Here is a 16,568-nt window from a genome sequence, read left to right on the forward strand (position 1 = left end):
ATTTTGATTTTGATTTTATTTTGATTTTACTTTTATTTTACTCTTATCAGCAGTTACAATTTAATTTAATCCAATTTTATCTTATCTTATTTTATTTTATTTTATAATATCTCATATTACTTTCCCCGCCTGTTACGCTAAAGTTTAGATTTTAGATTTTAGATTTTAGATTTTAGATTTAGATTTTATTTTATTTTATTCCATTCAAGTACTGTATAACTTACACCTTACACTCTATACACTTTATATATTGTACTTTATTCTATTTCTATTTCTATTCTATTTTAATTTTATATATTATATCACATTTTATATTTTATATTTTATACGTTAATGAATACAAAACATGTAAAGCTCTGTAAGACTGGAAGTCCATCCAAAGCCGTAAGGCATGGATTAAGAACAATAAATAATAAATATACATACATATACATATATATATATGCATTATTATATATATTATTTCTTACCTGTTGAGAACAATTTTCTTGAGTTTTATTCATTTTGCTTCTTTTCACTATATTATAAATTATCACTTATTTATGTTAATAAAAATAAACTGACACTTAACAGGTTATTTTTCCCGCCTTCGAAATGTCATGGCTTACACACAACAAAGACCAATGTATGTGTGCTGCACAGAGCACTCTGCGCAGAGCTAGAGTCTTTTCTGGTGTCATTGCGTACAGTCTATATATTATGGCTGCGTTCCATTTGAACGCTTACACGCTTAAAGCATCATTCTGTCTTTGTTGCACATCGAATATCAAACGAAGATAGAGCGACGCTTTCAGCGCTGAAAGCGTGAAAAGGAACGCAGCCTATATGTATATCTATGATTATAAGTTACTAACATTTCTTACTAGACGGATGTTCAGAACGAATCTTATTAGTAAATCATTTTGCTTCTTAGATTCACTCGCAGCCAATGAGAGAACGTATAGACGAAATAATGTTGTTTTTCCACTTTTTATTAATAGAATAAATAACGATAATTATATACTTGAAGCCTTCCTTGATTAAAAAGAAACTGATGTGCAAAAGATGATATCGATCTACGTTATAGTTACCGAGAATACGGCGGATAATCAATCCGAGCTCGGTGAAACGCATACTCCCTCCGTCTCTTTGCCAACCGTAGGTTGGCAGCAGTCGGGAGTAAAAAGTAACAGAATCTAAAAATAATTTTCTCCTAAATAGCATCTTGTAAAAAGTAAAAAATCAAAATTAAATATGAAATTAATAATTATAACTAGCCAAGTACTTAGAAGCATTTTGTGAAGATCTGTAATTTAAAATAATATTTGCCATTTTACATTTACAAAAATATTATACACAGATTTTCTTCATGAAAATAAAACGCATTTTATTTTTACTAAGAAAAACTTGTTTTTCAAAATAAATTTATTATTTGTATAATAAATATTTTATATGATATATAAAATAGCATTATTATGTCATAGATATTATTGCAAATAAAGATTACTTAACTGTTACTCCATTTCAAAATCGACCACATAGATTGCCAATTTCGAATTTAAAAGTGTGCCAAATTGCTCGAAATATTTGAAATTGTTATTAAAATAATTATAAGCTTTGTCAAATAAGCCTGGAACTAAAGGGATTAAAACCAAATAATTCGTGAATCTTGATTTTAAATATTTATAATATTTACTAATTATATATATATATATAAATTTATGAGTGACAATGCGATCCCGGCACTTAGCAATGATGTGGTCGACGTTATGGCGCATTAAAGGTTAAATAAAATTATAATATTTACTATTTGCCAGAAAATTTATTACATAATAATGATATTTTATATATTATACAAAATATTTATCATACAAAAATTAAATTTATTTTAAAAACAAATCTCTCCTAATAAAAATAAAATGCATTTTAATTTTTGTGGAAAAGAAATCCGTATATAATATTTTTATGACAAATATTATTTCAAATTACATACTTTGACAAATTTAATTGCTTCTAAGTACTCGATTAATTATAATTATTGATTTCATATTTGGTTTTGACTTTTTATTTTTTATAAGATACATTTGGAGAAAATTGTTTTTAGTTTGTATTATTTTCTGAGTTTTAGGAATAAATATTTTTTAAGCTCTTTGTTTCATACCAGTTGACATATTTTTTATGTGGCGTATTTTTTACCTTTGTCAGGTATTTTTAATGGAGTCAATAAATATATTGGAAAAAATTACTTCTCTTTTTTGCACCATTGGGGGATTAAAGGATATAAAAGGTTATAAAAGCATCCCACCTGGGATGCTTTTATAACCTTTAATCACTGTAGTATTTTTTTCTCGTTTGCTACACTATTCCGCGTAACTCTTCTAATCTCACATATGCATAATCATCCAAGTGATTTTATTTCTTCAAACGTTTTCGACATTGTAGCGAATAATCGAACATGCGCGACGTGAACGCCAGTTGAGAGACAAAATCGCTTTCTGTTTATGCGTACGAGCGTACGTACGGGAGTCTGAACCTGGAAATTATAGAGAAAAATGGAAAATGCCACAATTCTATCATGTAATTCAATATGCATCATTTCTCAAGATTGACTGCACCAATCTTATTCAAACTGAAATCGCAATCGAAAGCTTGTATTCACATTACATCATAAAAGTGTCGTTAGGTTTTTGATTACAGCTTTTGTTTTTGAAATATCTTTTCGAAAGTTTACTTGATATAAAATTCCGAGTAAGTTACTTGATAGCGCCGTGATTGTAGATAGGAAAAATCGTTAATAAGCCAAAAAGAATATTTATGCACTTTTGCTTCTTCATTGCTTGACCACATGGGCTAAGGATCTTATGTTATCTTTTAGAAAGAAACATAAAAAAACGAGGCTAATTAATTATTAATGTTTATTAATTGGCTATTAATTTTTAATTCATTAAATAAATTATTAATTATTAATTATATTGAATGCTATTATTTGTTATAAGATTTAAAGGAAAGTAAGAAAAATACTATTATTAAATTATCGATTGTACAGTGAGATCTTTATGATAAATAATTATTATATTCGAAAGTATGCGGAAAAGAGCCACGTATTACATTACATCTATATTAATGTATCATTCTTGTGGGTGCTACAAAAATTTGGAAGTCATCAGTCAGAATAATGTTGAAAACTTAAATTCTAACTGCTTATTAATAAATAATTTAAAAAAATAAGAAGAATAAAATAAAATTAAACTGTGTAAATAAGTAAAAAAAATGTGTTTACATGTAAGAAAGGTCAGATTTTTTCTTATCTTTATTAAGGGAAAGATCGATACGAAAAGATCAAAAAATAGCATTCAATTCTCGAATATATTCTTAAGTTAAAATTGAATATTTAGATCGTAAAATTTATTTGACAAGATTAAACTATATTAATATTCGGATATTAATATTCATCTATGTTGGTTTTTTCCATTCTTGCGATCGAACGTGATTTATTTAATAGTTATTTTAATTTTCATTAAATAAATAAACATAATGAAATATAAAAATATCACAGACGGCCTCCGCAAGTCTGCCAGCCGAATCGGATAACCGCAATCGGGATCAGGGCTCGCACAGTGGGCCGGGAGACCCGAAGAAATGGCCAAAAGCTGACCTCAAAAATCAGACCAAATACTTTTTTTTTCTTAATATAGACACCTTAAAATACTTATTTTGAAAGTTTTATAACAATTGAATAGATGTCGTTTATGTGCGAACGTTTTGAATTTAATAATTTGGATAAAAACAACTATTTATTTAATCAATTAATTTATTACGTTAGATAATAAATTACGGTTAGATATATATTTAACCAAATTTTAAAGATTTCTTTGTTCTATTATACTACTTAAACTTGTATTATTCATGAAAAAATGCCTGTACTTTAGAGAAAAGAGGAAATGGAATTCCAAAACACAAAAAGTTATATATTATAGGTTTTTCGAACATTTTGCGCTTTTTCTGAACCGCGACAACTTGCGGCAATTCATCTTATCAGGAAAATCTAGGAATTATTAGATTTTTTAGATTGTTCGCTTGAAGAAAAGTCGGCCCAGTTTTGCCCGAATTCATATTCTTCGAAGAAATTCGTCACTGAACGGATCGCACGGCATCAATCATCACACGCTAGCGAACGAAGCGCAGCCAATGTTTATGTATGAGATAATAATATACACTAATAGTTACCACGTGAAGGTGTTAATGCAGCTATAAGTATTGAGTAAAATCAATTTTCCTTACACAAGTTCATCGTGTTTTCTTTTGCGATTCTTCTTATGGTCTTATTCTTATTTTCTTTTCTGTTCTCTTTCAATAACAGTCTATAATTTCGAAACTATCATAGATAGCCGTTTGTAAAAATGTCGAAATTTACGAAACGAGAGATTTTAGATATAATTCAAAATAATAATAATCAAAGAGAATTTGGAGTATTATACATATTGTCGAAATTAAAATTTAATATAGGAGATGTAATGCCAGACGATCTGCAAAAGTTAAAAAAGACTGTTAGCGCTCTTCAGTCAAAGCGTAATGAAAAATTCGTAGCTGCAAAGAGAATGATAGAAAGGTTTAATCTGCTGAATGAGGATTGGTTAAATTCTGAGTTCAAGATTCCTGATTTAAATACAATTAATGTAGGAAATCGCTCTTGTGAATTTCCCTCCAGATGTTATAGAGTTCTCTTCGATTCCTGATACAGACGCAACAGACAGCATTACTTCTGAAGATGAAGTTCAGGAAAATTTATCTGGTTTTTTAGAATTTATACCACATTTAGATGAGATAAAGTTATCAGGAGAAGATAGTTCGTGATAGGAAAGGCCTAAGGAAATAAGCAGTGAAAAAGCATCAAAAATTGTGAGAGACGAGGGCTAACATTAACTCATTACCACATAAAATATAGAGTTTTTAAAATGTTGGATTCAACATGGCAGCTAAAAATAAAAAAATTAACTAAAAAAATATATTTAAAAAAAAATAAAAAATATTAAAATATATACCCAGTCAGCAAAGTCTGTTCAAACAGATTTTATCAATTTCTGCTACAAATTTTTGTCGACAGTAAGATTGCAGATTGTATACAAAATTTGTTATATCAAATAATGATAACAGAATGTCAGCAGAAATGTTACAAAACCTGCTGACATAATTTGATAGCAGAAACTAAACAGGATTTATTTAAAATTATCATAGCAGATTGGTGGCAGAAATCGAGCAAGATCTGCGCAACACAGTTTGATATCATATTGGTTGCAGAAATCGAGCAGGATCTGCGCAATAAAATTTGATATCAAATTCTCGGCAGATATCGAGTAGAGCCTGCTGATATAACTGACGGCAGATTGATAGCAGAAATTGAACAGGATCTGTGCGACGCAATTTGACAACAGATTGTGGGCAGAAACCGAGCAGGATCTGCGCAATGAAATTTGATGTCAAATTATCGACAGAAATCGAGTAAAGCCAGCAGATATAACTGACGGCAAATTGATAGCAGAAATTTAACAGGATCTGTGAGGCGCAATTTGATAGCAAATTGATAACAAAAATCGAGCAGAATCTGCGCACACAATCTTAGATAGCAAATTGACGGCAGAAACGGAACAGAGTTTGCATGATTCGATAGTTCCTTCACTTACCGCTACGTGAGCTGTACTTTCTCATAATCTAATTTCTGTCAGAAATATATATAAAGTAGCGAATATGAATAAAAGACTAAAAATATAGTAATTATCATTTTAATTTCTATCACTTTAATTTCTGATATCTGATACAAGCAGATGAGATTCAGAATATTAAACTGATTGGAATCAATATGATAAATGGAAAATTATTCATGTACTGCCTATTTGAGGCATAAAGCAAGAATTTAATTCTAAATAAATTACATCTCCAGTTTTACAAGTTACATTTACTTTTATCATTTACTTTATTATTAATTTAATTTAATTAAATTAGTCCTTCGCTATATGAGATATAACTACGATATAACATATATTACATTAACATATATTACGATATAACATATGACATATATGTCATTTTAGAAGAAAATTGTAATTAACTTGCCGATAATATTCTTATTTAGCAATAATGTAATAATCAATTTTGTTGTATTTATATAATCCCCGATAACCAAGTGTGCTAGCACGACAGTGCACGTTGTGTTTAGCACGTCATACGGACACTATGCTATCACTGTGTTATTTTATATCGAATAAAGCAAACGATGCTTGCATAATGTTATCATAATACGTTAAAGAATAAAGGTTAGTTTATACAAGCATTCTGCAAGCACACACGCACAATGAAAATACAGGCGTGCAAAATTACGTGCGAATCAAAGAGAATATAAACAACACATGCAGTTCATAGGATTCTTTCAAACATCCTTTTCTACAAGGTCTCTTTTTTACTTCAATCTGAAGGACAGTATATTTTATTTATTATACAAATAATATATACTGTGTAATTTATAAATATTTAGTAATTAATTGTATAAACTTCACACAACCTCAACATAAACTATCATTATCATTTTCAAATATTTTTTGAATTTTATAGCTTTAGTTTTTTAATTAGCTTTTAGTTCTTTAACTTTTTAACTTGCACCAATGTATAAAATACAAAAAAGACGTTCTCGTAAAATTATTCATAATGTTTCAATCAGACATAGACAAAAATTAGCTCGTACACTTCTTGTTTTACGTAAAGAAATGATAAATACTGTTCAAATGTCTTTAAAATCCAATGAAAAAGTACATGTTTTTGAAGTAAATGATTCAACCAGTTCATCTATTATGCAAAATTCTCAAAACATAAAATTTATTCCTAACTCTTATCAGAATAATGATACAATTAATAATATAGAGTATGATAATTTGAGTTCCAATATTTTTGATGTGGCAATTGAAAACAAAAATAAATCTAATAGAATTGAGTATTCTTTGATACCTATAAAAAAAAAACAATTTCGAAGAACGACTTGCTTCTGTGTTTTTAAAAACAGATATTAATCATGTCCAAGCTAAAGAAATTTTAAAACTTCTCAAAACTCATTCTTGCTTTTCACAGCTTCACAGCGATCCAAGAACAATTATGCATACTCCTCGTACGTCATGTCATATTGATAATATTGCTGGAGGGCAATATCTCCATTTAGGTTTCGAAGAAGGTGTTAAATCTATTCTTCAAATTATTCCTTCAAATATGATTCCTATTAATTTAGAAATAGATTTTCACATAGATGGTGTTTCTTTAGATAGTGCAAGCAATATTCAGTTATACCCTATACAAATCAGAATTGCTAATATTCATCAAAGCAAGCCAGAAATCGTAGGAGTTTGGAAAGGATCTTCGAAGCAACAAGTGCTACAGAATTAGTGAAACCATTTGTCGATGATGTGCTACAAGTTGAAAATAATAATGGGATTGTTTTTAATGGAAAAAAGATATCATTTAATCTCCGTTGCTTTATTGCAGATGCAGTAGCACGTGCTTTTATATTAGGACATCAAGGTCATAAATCTCGAGCTCCATGTTCTAAATGTTGGGTTATAGGAAGAAGTATTCGCCAAGGTGTCATGATATATAGTGGTGTTGATCATAGATTGCGAACAAACGAGGAATATGTTATGTGTTTAGATGGAGAACATCATATTGAGGGTGAATCCTGCATTGCACGTCTTTCTTTAGATTTAGTGAAACAATCTGTTTTCGATTACATGCATTTAGTTTGCCTTGGTGTTATGGAAAAATTATTCTTAGCTATCATTGATGGGAAATATGCTTCCTCTGCAAAACTTCCACCTATTTCGATAAAAACTCTTTCTGCTAGATTAGAAATAGCCAAGAAATTTTGTCCAAAAGAATTTGCGAGAAAGCCGATTAATGCAACAAAGCATCGTACTTTTAAAGCTACAGAGCATCGTCAGATTTTATTGTATACTGGTCCTGTTATTTTTTATGGACTCATTAATGAAGCCATGTATTTGCATTTTTTGTTATTACATTCTGCGATTCGTATTTTGGTAGATGTTGTTTCTTGTAAGAATGCAGTAGCCATTAATAAAGCAGAAATAATGTTAAAAATTTTTGTTCAAAGAGCTTCTGAGCATTATGGTATAGAATTTCTTTCATATAACGTTCATGGCCTTTTACACTTAGCTAATGATGTAAAAAATTATGGTCCTTTAGACTCATTTTCAGCTTTCCCATACGAAAATAATATGAATTATTTCAGAAGAATTTGCAGAAAGCCGAATCAACATTTGCAACAAATAGCAAATAGACGATATGAAGAAAAAAGTTTACAGAACATACTTGTTTCAACTGAAAATTTTATTCAAGTTTCAGGTTTGCATAAGCATGGGCCTGTACCTGAAATTCGTTTTCATCATTATTCTCAATATTGAAATTTACTTTGTAAACAATTTACTCTGTCATTGAATGGAAGGGATGATACAATAATTCTTAAGGATTCTAGCATTTGCATTCTTCAAAATATTATCGGTCATGATAATAAATATTATCTTGTAGTGAAATGTTTTCAAAAGATTGAAAGTTTCTTTCATACCTTAGTGCAATCTTCCAGTGTAGGAATTTTCCACTGTTCCTCGCTTTCCGATGAGTTAATAATAATTAATTTCGACCAAATTGCTGGAAAATGTTTCAAACTTCCGCTTTGTGATATAATCTGTACTGCAAGTTCTGATGATTATGTTATTGCCAAAATTTTATCTTCTTTTGATTAATATAATTTGTTTTTTTTAAGTCAATTTGTTTTTTACAATTTGTTAATTTGTTTTTTTACAGTCTTTTTAAGATGAATAAGAGAGATCATCGTCGTATAGGTGTTCTTAGTTCAGAAGAAAGTATGGAAAATTTAATTCATGATTTAGAAAATGCAAATAATATGTCGTCATCTCAGAATACAGGATTTAATACATTATCACAACCTTTTATTTATTCAAAATCTAATATAAAGAAACCTTTAGTTGAAAAAAACAAAAAATTAGAATATGGAAATAATACGCACATTACTTTCACAAATTCTGATAAATTATTTTCAAAAAATCAGTCACAGGTAAAAAGAATAATAAATATTTAAGAATAATAAAATATGTTTTTATATATTAATAATGCTTAATTAATATAATTTTCTTTGTTGCAGAAATCTGTGACAGTAATGTCTCAATGCGATCTAAGCGAACAAGAAAATAACATTTTTAAAGTAAAAGAATATACTTCAAAAAATCAGCGTTGTCTAAAACAAATCTCTGTACCGAAGAATACAGCTGGTCAAATAAAACCTTTAGAGATAAGTGACAAATCGAGAATTGAAACAACCACTAACTATTCTTTGAATAGCAAAAGCGACATGACTGAATGCACACATATTATTAATGTTTTTCAAGAATTATTTCAGTAAGTGGTATAACATATACATATATATACATATATATATATACATATATATATATGTTATACTACTGTATATGTATAATATACTACTGTATATATGTATATATAAAATATAAAATATATATGTAATGTATACAGGGCGATCTTGAAAAACGTTATGTCTTTAAAATGACGTATTCCTGACACCATTCTAAGACAATTTTTCCTTTACCAAAATTTGATTTGAAGCGTAGTTTTTGAATTATGAGCAAAAATAGTTAGTAAATCACGCGTCGGGTACAGAAGGCAGGCAGGAGCGGCGCGGCGTGCCGCGAGCGCGGGCGCAGCTGACCGCCCGACGGGTGATTATCACCGCATGAGTCGCTAACTATTTTATCTTATAACAAAATTATGTTTTAAATAAAATTTTGGTAAAGAAGAAAATGTCTTAGAATTACGTCAGAAATACATGTTCCTTAAAATAACGTTATTTTAATAATAAAAAGTTGTTCCGGATCGCCGGCCGTCCGACGTTGCAATCAGCTGATTGCTACACGCGATGTGTGTATGGCGGAGTGTGTGCGTAAGAGAGAGAGAGAGAGAGAGAGAGAGAGAGAGAGAGAGAGAGAGAGGGAGGGTAGGAGGGACAGACATTCATACACACGCACGCACTTTTTTTCTCGCTCTCTTTCTCTCTTTTACGCAACACTCATACACTCTCTCATTCAGTCTCTCACTCACACTCTCTTGGTCACTCACTCACTCACTCACCTGCTTACTCACTTGCTCACTCACCTTGTAGCAGCGTAGCGAATCTTCATGCTATGTATTGTTGTATCTGCTACACGGTTATGATTGCTAGAGATGCGCGACACATCGAAATTTTTTCGATTATTAGTCTCACACTCGATTGACACAATACAGATTACGCGATAACGAGTTTACTGTTTATTCACTCACTATTGATTTATCGATACCAAAAATTACTTTCAAAGAAACGCGAATGCAAACAGCACATGACTCGACGCGAAGCGACGGACCGCGGAGACTGCGCGACCACAAGAGTTATGTTGCCAGAAACGCGACACGCGACATCTAACAAACGACTTGCGCGTGGCGCGTGATTGACGCGAGATAAGACGAACGATCGGCTAAAACCTTCGCATTGCGAATGCGGTAGAAAACATGAAACGTATAATGACATACTTAAAAAATTAATTATTTATTATAAATAATAACTATTAATAATTTCTAATTATAATAAATAATTATTATTTTAAAAAGCATGTGTTATACGTTATTACGTTTTCGAAATTATTGCATTCACGATGCGAAGATTTAAGTCAATCGCAAGAATAATGTAATTAAAATTACATTTGGAAAAATTTATTTTTATTCTGCTCACAATGAAATGTTCCAACGTGAAAATGTATTGGTCGCTCTGAAAAGAGCGGATTGACTAAAAAAAATTTTAAAGCAGATGCTCAAAATGCCCGCCATCCATCCTAATGCAAGCTCTCATGCGTTTTAATAAGTTTCTTTCGACGTTTTCCATTATTTCTTCGTCAATATTCCAAATAGCGAATCGTAATCTTGTCTCCAGATCTTCAATATCTTCGGGAAGCGTTTTATAAATTACTTCCTTGCAGTATCCCCATAAGAAAAAATCTAGAGGAGATTGAGATCCGGAGATCTTGCGGGCCAACGTATCGGGCCGTACCGACCCATCCAGCGTCCGGGAAAATTCCAAATAGCGAATCGTAATCTTGTCTCCAGATCTTCAATATCTTCGGGAAGCGTTTTATAAATTACTTCCTTGCAGTATCCCCATAAGAAAAAATCTAGAGGAGATTGAGATCCGGAGATCTTGCGGGCCAACGTATCGGGCCGTACCGACCCATCCAGCGTCCGGGAAAATTCTCGTTTAAGTAATTCGTAACGATCCTGGCGTTGTGTGGCCCAGCACCGTCTTGTTGGAAGATAATATCGTTTCTTTCAAATAATGGCACATCTTCTAAGAAATGTGGTAGATTTTCTGTTAATAAATCGTAGATTCTTCCAGTTAAAATATCTGGAAGAATAACTGGACCAAGTATTTCAGTGCCCATTATTCCAGCCCATACATTAATCTTCCAACGAGTTTGAAAATTTCGAAATCGCGTGACTCTGGGATTTTCTTCGCTCCAAAAGTGCATATTATGCACATTAAAAATTCCTTCTTGTGTGAATAGCGATTCATCGCTGAATATCACACGAGAGGAATATCTGGGATCTCGATCGACGTTTCGCAGAAAATTTTCGCAAAACGCTCGTCTTCATAATCGCAGGCTTATTGATTGCATCATCGATCGTGCGCCTAATTTATACGATCTTCGCTAGGGGTCTATGCCCCTCCTCGCCTCCTGCGACCAATCACTAATTAGCGTCCGCTACATTCGCGATTGGTCGCGGGAGGCGAGGAGGGGCATAGACCCCCAGCGAAGATCGTATAAATTAGACGCACGATCGATGATGCAATCAATAAGCCTGCGATTATCAGCGATTATCAATAAGCGCGAAGAAGATATGGCAGCGTACACAAGTCAAGAATATTATGACATGCTGATAGCACTTGGAGAGTGTCACGGGCAGCAAAACCCTGCTGCAAGAAGATACGCCGAATTATATCCAAACCGAAGACATCCATCGGGTCGCGTCATACTTAGAGCAGCTCAAAGACTGTATGATACTGGCAGTGTCCTGCCGAACAAACACGACGCTGAGAGAAATCGCGATGTTAGAAATGTACGGAACACGGAGAGAGTCATACGTACTTTCGAGGATAATCCCGAAACAAGTATTCGGGTAGTTGCTCGAGAACACGATTTATCCTATACAACCGTACAAAGAATATTAAAAGAAGAAAAGTTGCACGCGTTTCATTATACACGCGTGCAGCATTTACGACCAGCAGATTACCCTGCAAGACGAACGTTTTGCGAAAATTTTCTGCGAAACGTCGATCGAGATCCCAGATATTCCTCTCGTGTGATATTCAGCGATGAATCGCTATTCACACAAGAAGAAATTTTTAATGTGCATAATATGCACTTTTGGAGCGAAGAAAATCCCAGAGTCACGCGATTTCGAAATTTTCAAACTCGTTGGAAGATTAATGTATGGGCTGGAATAATGGGCACTGAAATACTTGGTCCAGTTATTCTTCCAGATATTTTAACTGGAAGAATCTACGTCGATTTATTAACAGAAAATCTACCACATTTCTTAGAAGATGTGCCATTATTTGAAAGAAACGATATTATCTTCCAACAAGACGGTGCTGGGCCACACAACGCCAGGATCGTTACGAATTACTTAAACGAGAATTTTCCCGGACGTTGGATGGGTCGGTACGGCCCGATACGTTGGCCCGCAAGATCTCCGGATCTCAATCTCCTCTAGATTTTTTCTTATGGGGATACTGCAAGGAAGTAATTTATAAAACGCTTCCCGAAGATATTGAAGATCTGGAGACAAGATTACGATTCGCTATTTGGAATATTGACGAAGAAATAATGGAAAACGTCGAAAGAAACTTATTAAAACGCATGAGAGCTTGCATTAGGATGGATGGCGGGCATTTTGAGCATCTGCTTTAAAATTTTTTTTAGTCAATCCGCTCTTTTCAGAGCGACCAATACATTTTCACGTTGGAACATTTCATTGTGAGCAGAATAAAAATAAATTTTTCCAAATGTAATTTTAATTACATTATTCTTGCGATTGACTTAAATCTTCGCATCGTGAATGCAATAATTTCGTAAAAACGTAATAACGTATAACACATGCTTTTTAAAATAATAATTATTTATTATAATTAGAAATTATTAATAGTTATTATTTATAATAAATAATTAATTTTTAAGTATGTCATTATACGTTTCATGTTTTCTACCGCATTCGCAATGCGAAGGTTTTAGCCGATCGTTCGTCTTATCTCGCGTCAATCACGCGCCACGCGCAAGTCGTTTGTTAGATGTCGCGTGTCGCGTTTCTGGCAACATAACTCTTGTGGTCGCGCAGTCTCCGCGGTCCGTCGCTTCGCGTCGAGTCATGTGCTGTTTGCATTCGCGTTTCTTTGAAAGTAATTTTTGGTATCGATAAATCAATAGTGAGTGAATAAACAGTAAACTCGTTATCGCGTAATCTGTATTGTGTCAATCGAGTGTGAGACTAATAATCGAAAAAATTTCGATGTGTCGCGCATCTCTAGCAATCATAACCGTGCAGCAGATACAACAATACATAGCATGAAGATTCGCTACGCTGCTACAAGGTGAGTGAGCAAGTGAGTAAGCAGGTGAGTGAGTGAGTGAGTGACCGAGAGAGTGTGAGTGAGAGACTGAATGAGAGAGTGTATGAGTGTTGCGTAAAAGAGAGAAAGAGAGCGAGAAAAAAAGTGCGTGCGTGTGTATGAATGTCTGTCCCTCCTACCCTCCCTCTCTCTCTCTCTCTCTCTCTCTCTCTCTCTCTCTCTTACGCACACACTCCGCCATACACACATCGCGTGTAGCAATCAGCTGATTGCAACGTCGGACGGCCGGCGATCCGGAACAACTTTTTATTATTAAAATAACGTTATTTTAAGGAACACGTATTTCTGACGTAATTCTAAGACATTTTCTTCTTTACCAAAATTTTATTTAAAACATAATTTTGTTATAAGATAAAATAGTTAGCGACTCATGCGGTGGTAATCACCCGTCGGGCGGTCAGCTGCGCCCGCGCTCGCGGCACGCCGCGCCGCTCCTGCCTGCCTTCTGTACCCGACGCGTGATTTACTAACTATTTTTGCTCATAATTCAAAAACTACGCTTCAAATCAAATTTTGGTAAAGGAAAAATTGTCTTAGAATGGTGTCAGGAATACGTCATTTTATAGACGGATCGTTTTTCAGGATCGCCCTGTATAACAAATATTTTTATTTTATAATACTTTATTTTATTTTTATTATACATGTTACATATTTTATAATTAAAGTTTTGTACAAAATTAGACACAAAAGAAAAAAGGCTTTTAATTAATATATACTTAAATTTTTACAGAAAATTAAATCAACGTTTGGATATTATTGAAAAGAGAGAAAGGTATAATTTTGTGAATACAACAATTACTCTTTCTAATATGTTTCAAAATCTATTTTTTATATTACATGTATTTATTTATATATATTTATAGTGAAAACCACGCAATGTTGTTGCGATTAACTAAAACAAAAAGTAGAAGAGTTCAATTGATGCCAAAATGTCTTCCTTTTAAATCTATTGACAGTTTAATAGAGTTTGATAATATAAGTGATGATATCTATGATGAAGTTGTAAGTATTTCAATTCATAATTTCAATTTTATCTACGCTAAAAATATAAATTGTTTTCTAATTGAGAAAACAATTTCGTTACTTTATTACAATATGATTTTGTAGTTGTTTTATAGAATTTTTGTGCACAGGACTTTGTTCCAGAAAATTAAAAAATCGCAGCAGTTGTCGATATAAAGAAATTTTATTATGTTTCACATTGGTGTCATCAATTTTTACCGTAAGAACTATGTGATTAATGTGACCAATGTTTTTACCATTCAATGTCTCAATTTTGCACTATATCATCTAAATCAATTTTGTAACCAAAACTAATTACTGCATGTCTACTTTATTATAAAGTTTTTTGCTTCTAAAATAATCTAAAGCAAAGAATGGATTTTAACATTATCAAACATTAATGTTCTATTTCAATCTCTAATATTTATTTAAATCTCTAATTTTTTATTTAAATTTCATCGTTCTTCGAAACCTCTACTTCATTTTATTATTGCTTTATGACAATTAAGAAAACTACATCATTATTTATTGCAAGTATGTCCTTGAACAAACAAAATATATATGCAAATTAGAAATATTAACATGTACTTTTTAATGTTATATATCATATTCATTTTTTTACAACGAATATAAATAAATTTATGGTGATTATGATTTTTTATCAATAAAATTTATTTATTAAATTTATTAATTTTTTCAGTGTATGTCAAGAGCTTAAATATGGTTTTTTTTGTTTGCGATATTATGAAGTTTTACATATTCATGTTTGTTTATGCATGCCAATAATTAAATTTGCCATTAAACAAAAAATAGCTATAAATATATACAATATATTTTTTCTTTTCTTAATTTTTATTTTAGGTCGATTATTTTATTTATTTAGGTGGATTAAATCCTATTGATTGCGCTGCAATTTATTTTAAATATGTTTTCGAAAATGTCGAGAAAATTGCAATGGAAGTGACTTGGCATGGTACAAAACATTTAAAAGCTTTAAAAGTCACTCGTTTTGCACAAGCTTGTGAAGGCAAATAAATAATATATTGTATAATTTATTGATAATTAAAATTTATCTACAATAAACATATGATATTTTTAGATGCCATCAGCAGTAACTTAAATTTTCCTAAACCACGACGTGATGAATTTGAAGATGCGATGATAAAAGCGCTAAAAAGTACAAAAGAGCGTTTTCGTCGACAATAAAAACGTCCAAGATATGAAGAAAATAATGAGCACAGAGAGCTTTTTTTAATTAGAACAAGAATCTAAAACGAAAGGAAAAGAGATGATACAAGAAAAGGTCAGTTTATTCATTCTCATGATGCTCAGCAACCACTAGATGATGATGATCAAGATGATGATCAAGAATATTCAAATCTGTCGGATGTAATTGATCAGTCAATAGATTATAATCCAACTTATAATGACGATTCAGATTAATCAAAGTGATTTATCAAATTAAAGTTTACATTATTTTTTTATTTTTGAAACATATTTTTTATTTCTTACATATATAACTTACAAACTCATATTATAAATTTCACATTCTTGTCCATCTTATAAACTTATTATTTTTATAAACTTACCTATATTTTATAAATATTATAAATTTATTTATACTATTATATAGATAGTGTTATATAAATTTTTCTTTATTTCTTTATAATTTCTTATATATTTTATTTCGTTAATAATTATATGTAAAAATTTATAGATTACGTTTATATAGTAAAATATATATATATAATATGTAATACAATAAACAGTATATGATAAAAGTTTATAT

General features: G+C 31.4%; 1 protein-coding gene across 1 annotated transcript; it reads left to right on the forward strand.

Annotated features, from left to right (window-relative positions):
• Positions 1 to 8,845: 8,845 nt before the first annotated feature.
• LOC145963104 (uncharacterized) lies at positions 8,846 to 15,837 on the forward strand. Its single transcript, XM_083084802.1, has 5 exons — positions 8,846 to 9,106; positions 9,194 to 9,447; positions 14,508 to 14,549; positions 14,641 to 14,779; positions 15,641 to 15,837. Exons 1-5 carry the CDS (start codon positions 8,846 to 8,848, stop codon positions 15,812 to 15,814), a joined length of 870 nt encoding a protein of 289 aa, XP_082940928.1. The 3' UTR covers positions 15,815 to 15,837.
• Positions 15,838 to 16,568: the final 731 nt, after the last annotated feature.

This window comes from Camponotus vicinus, unplaced genomic scaffold (genome assembly GCF_025532165.1).
Source record: "Camponotus vicinus isolate PSW18456_S1 unplaced genomic scaffold, iyCamVici1.0 SCAF_1, whole genome shotgun sequence".
Taxonomy (NCBI): domain Eukaryota; kingdom Metazoa; phylum Arthropoda; class Insecta; order Hymenoptera; family Formicidae; genus Camponotus; species Camponotus vicinus.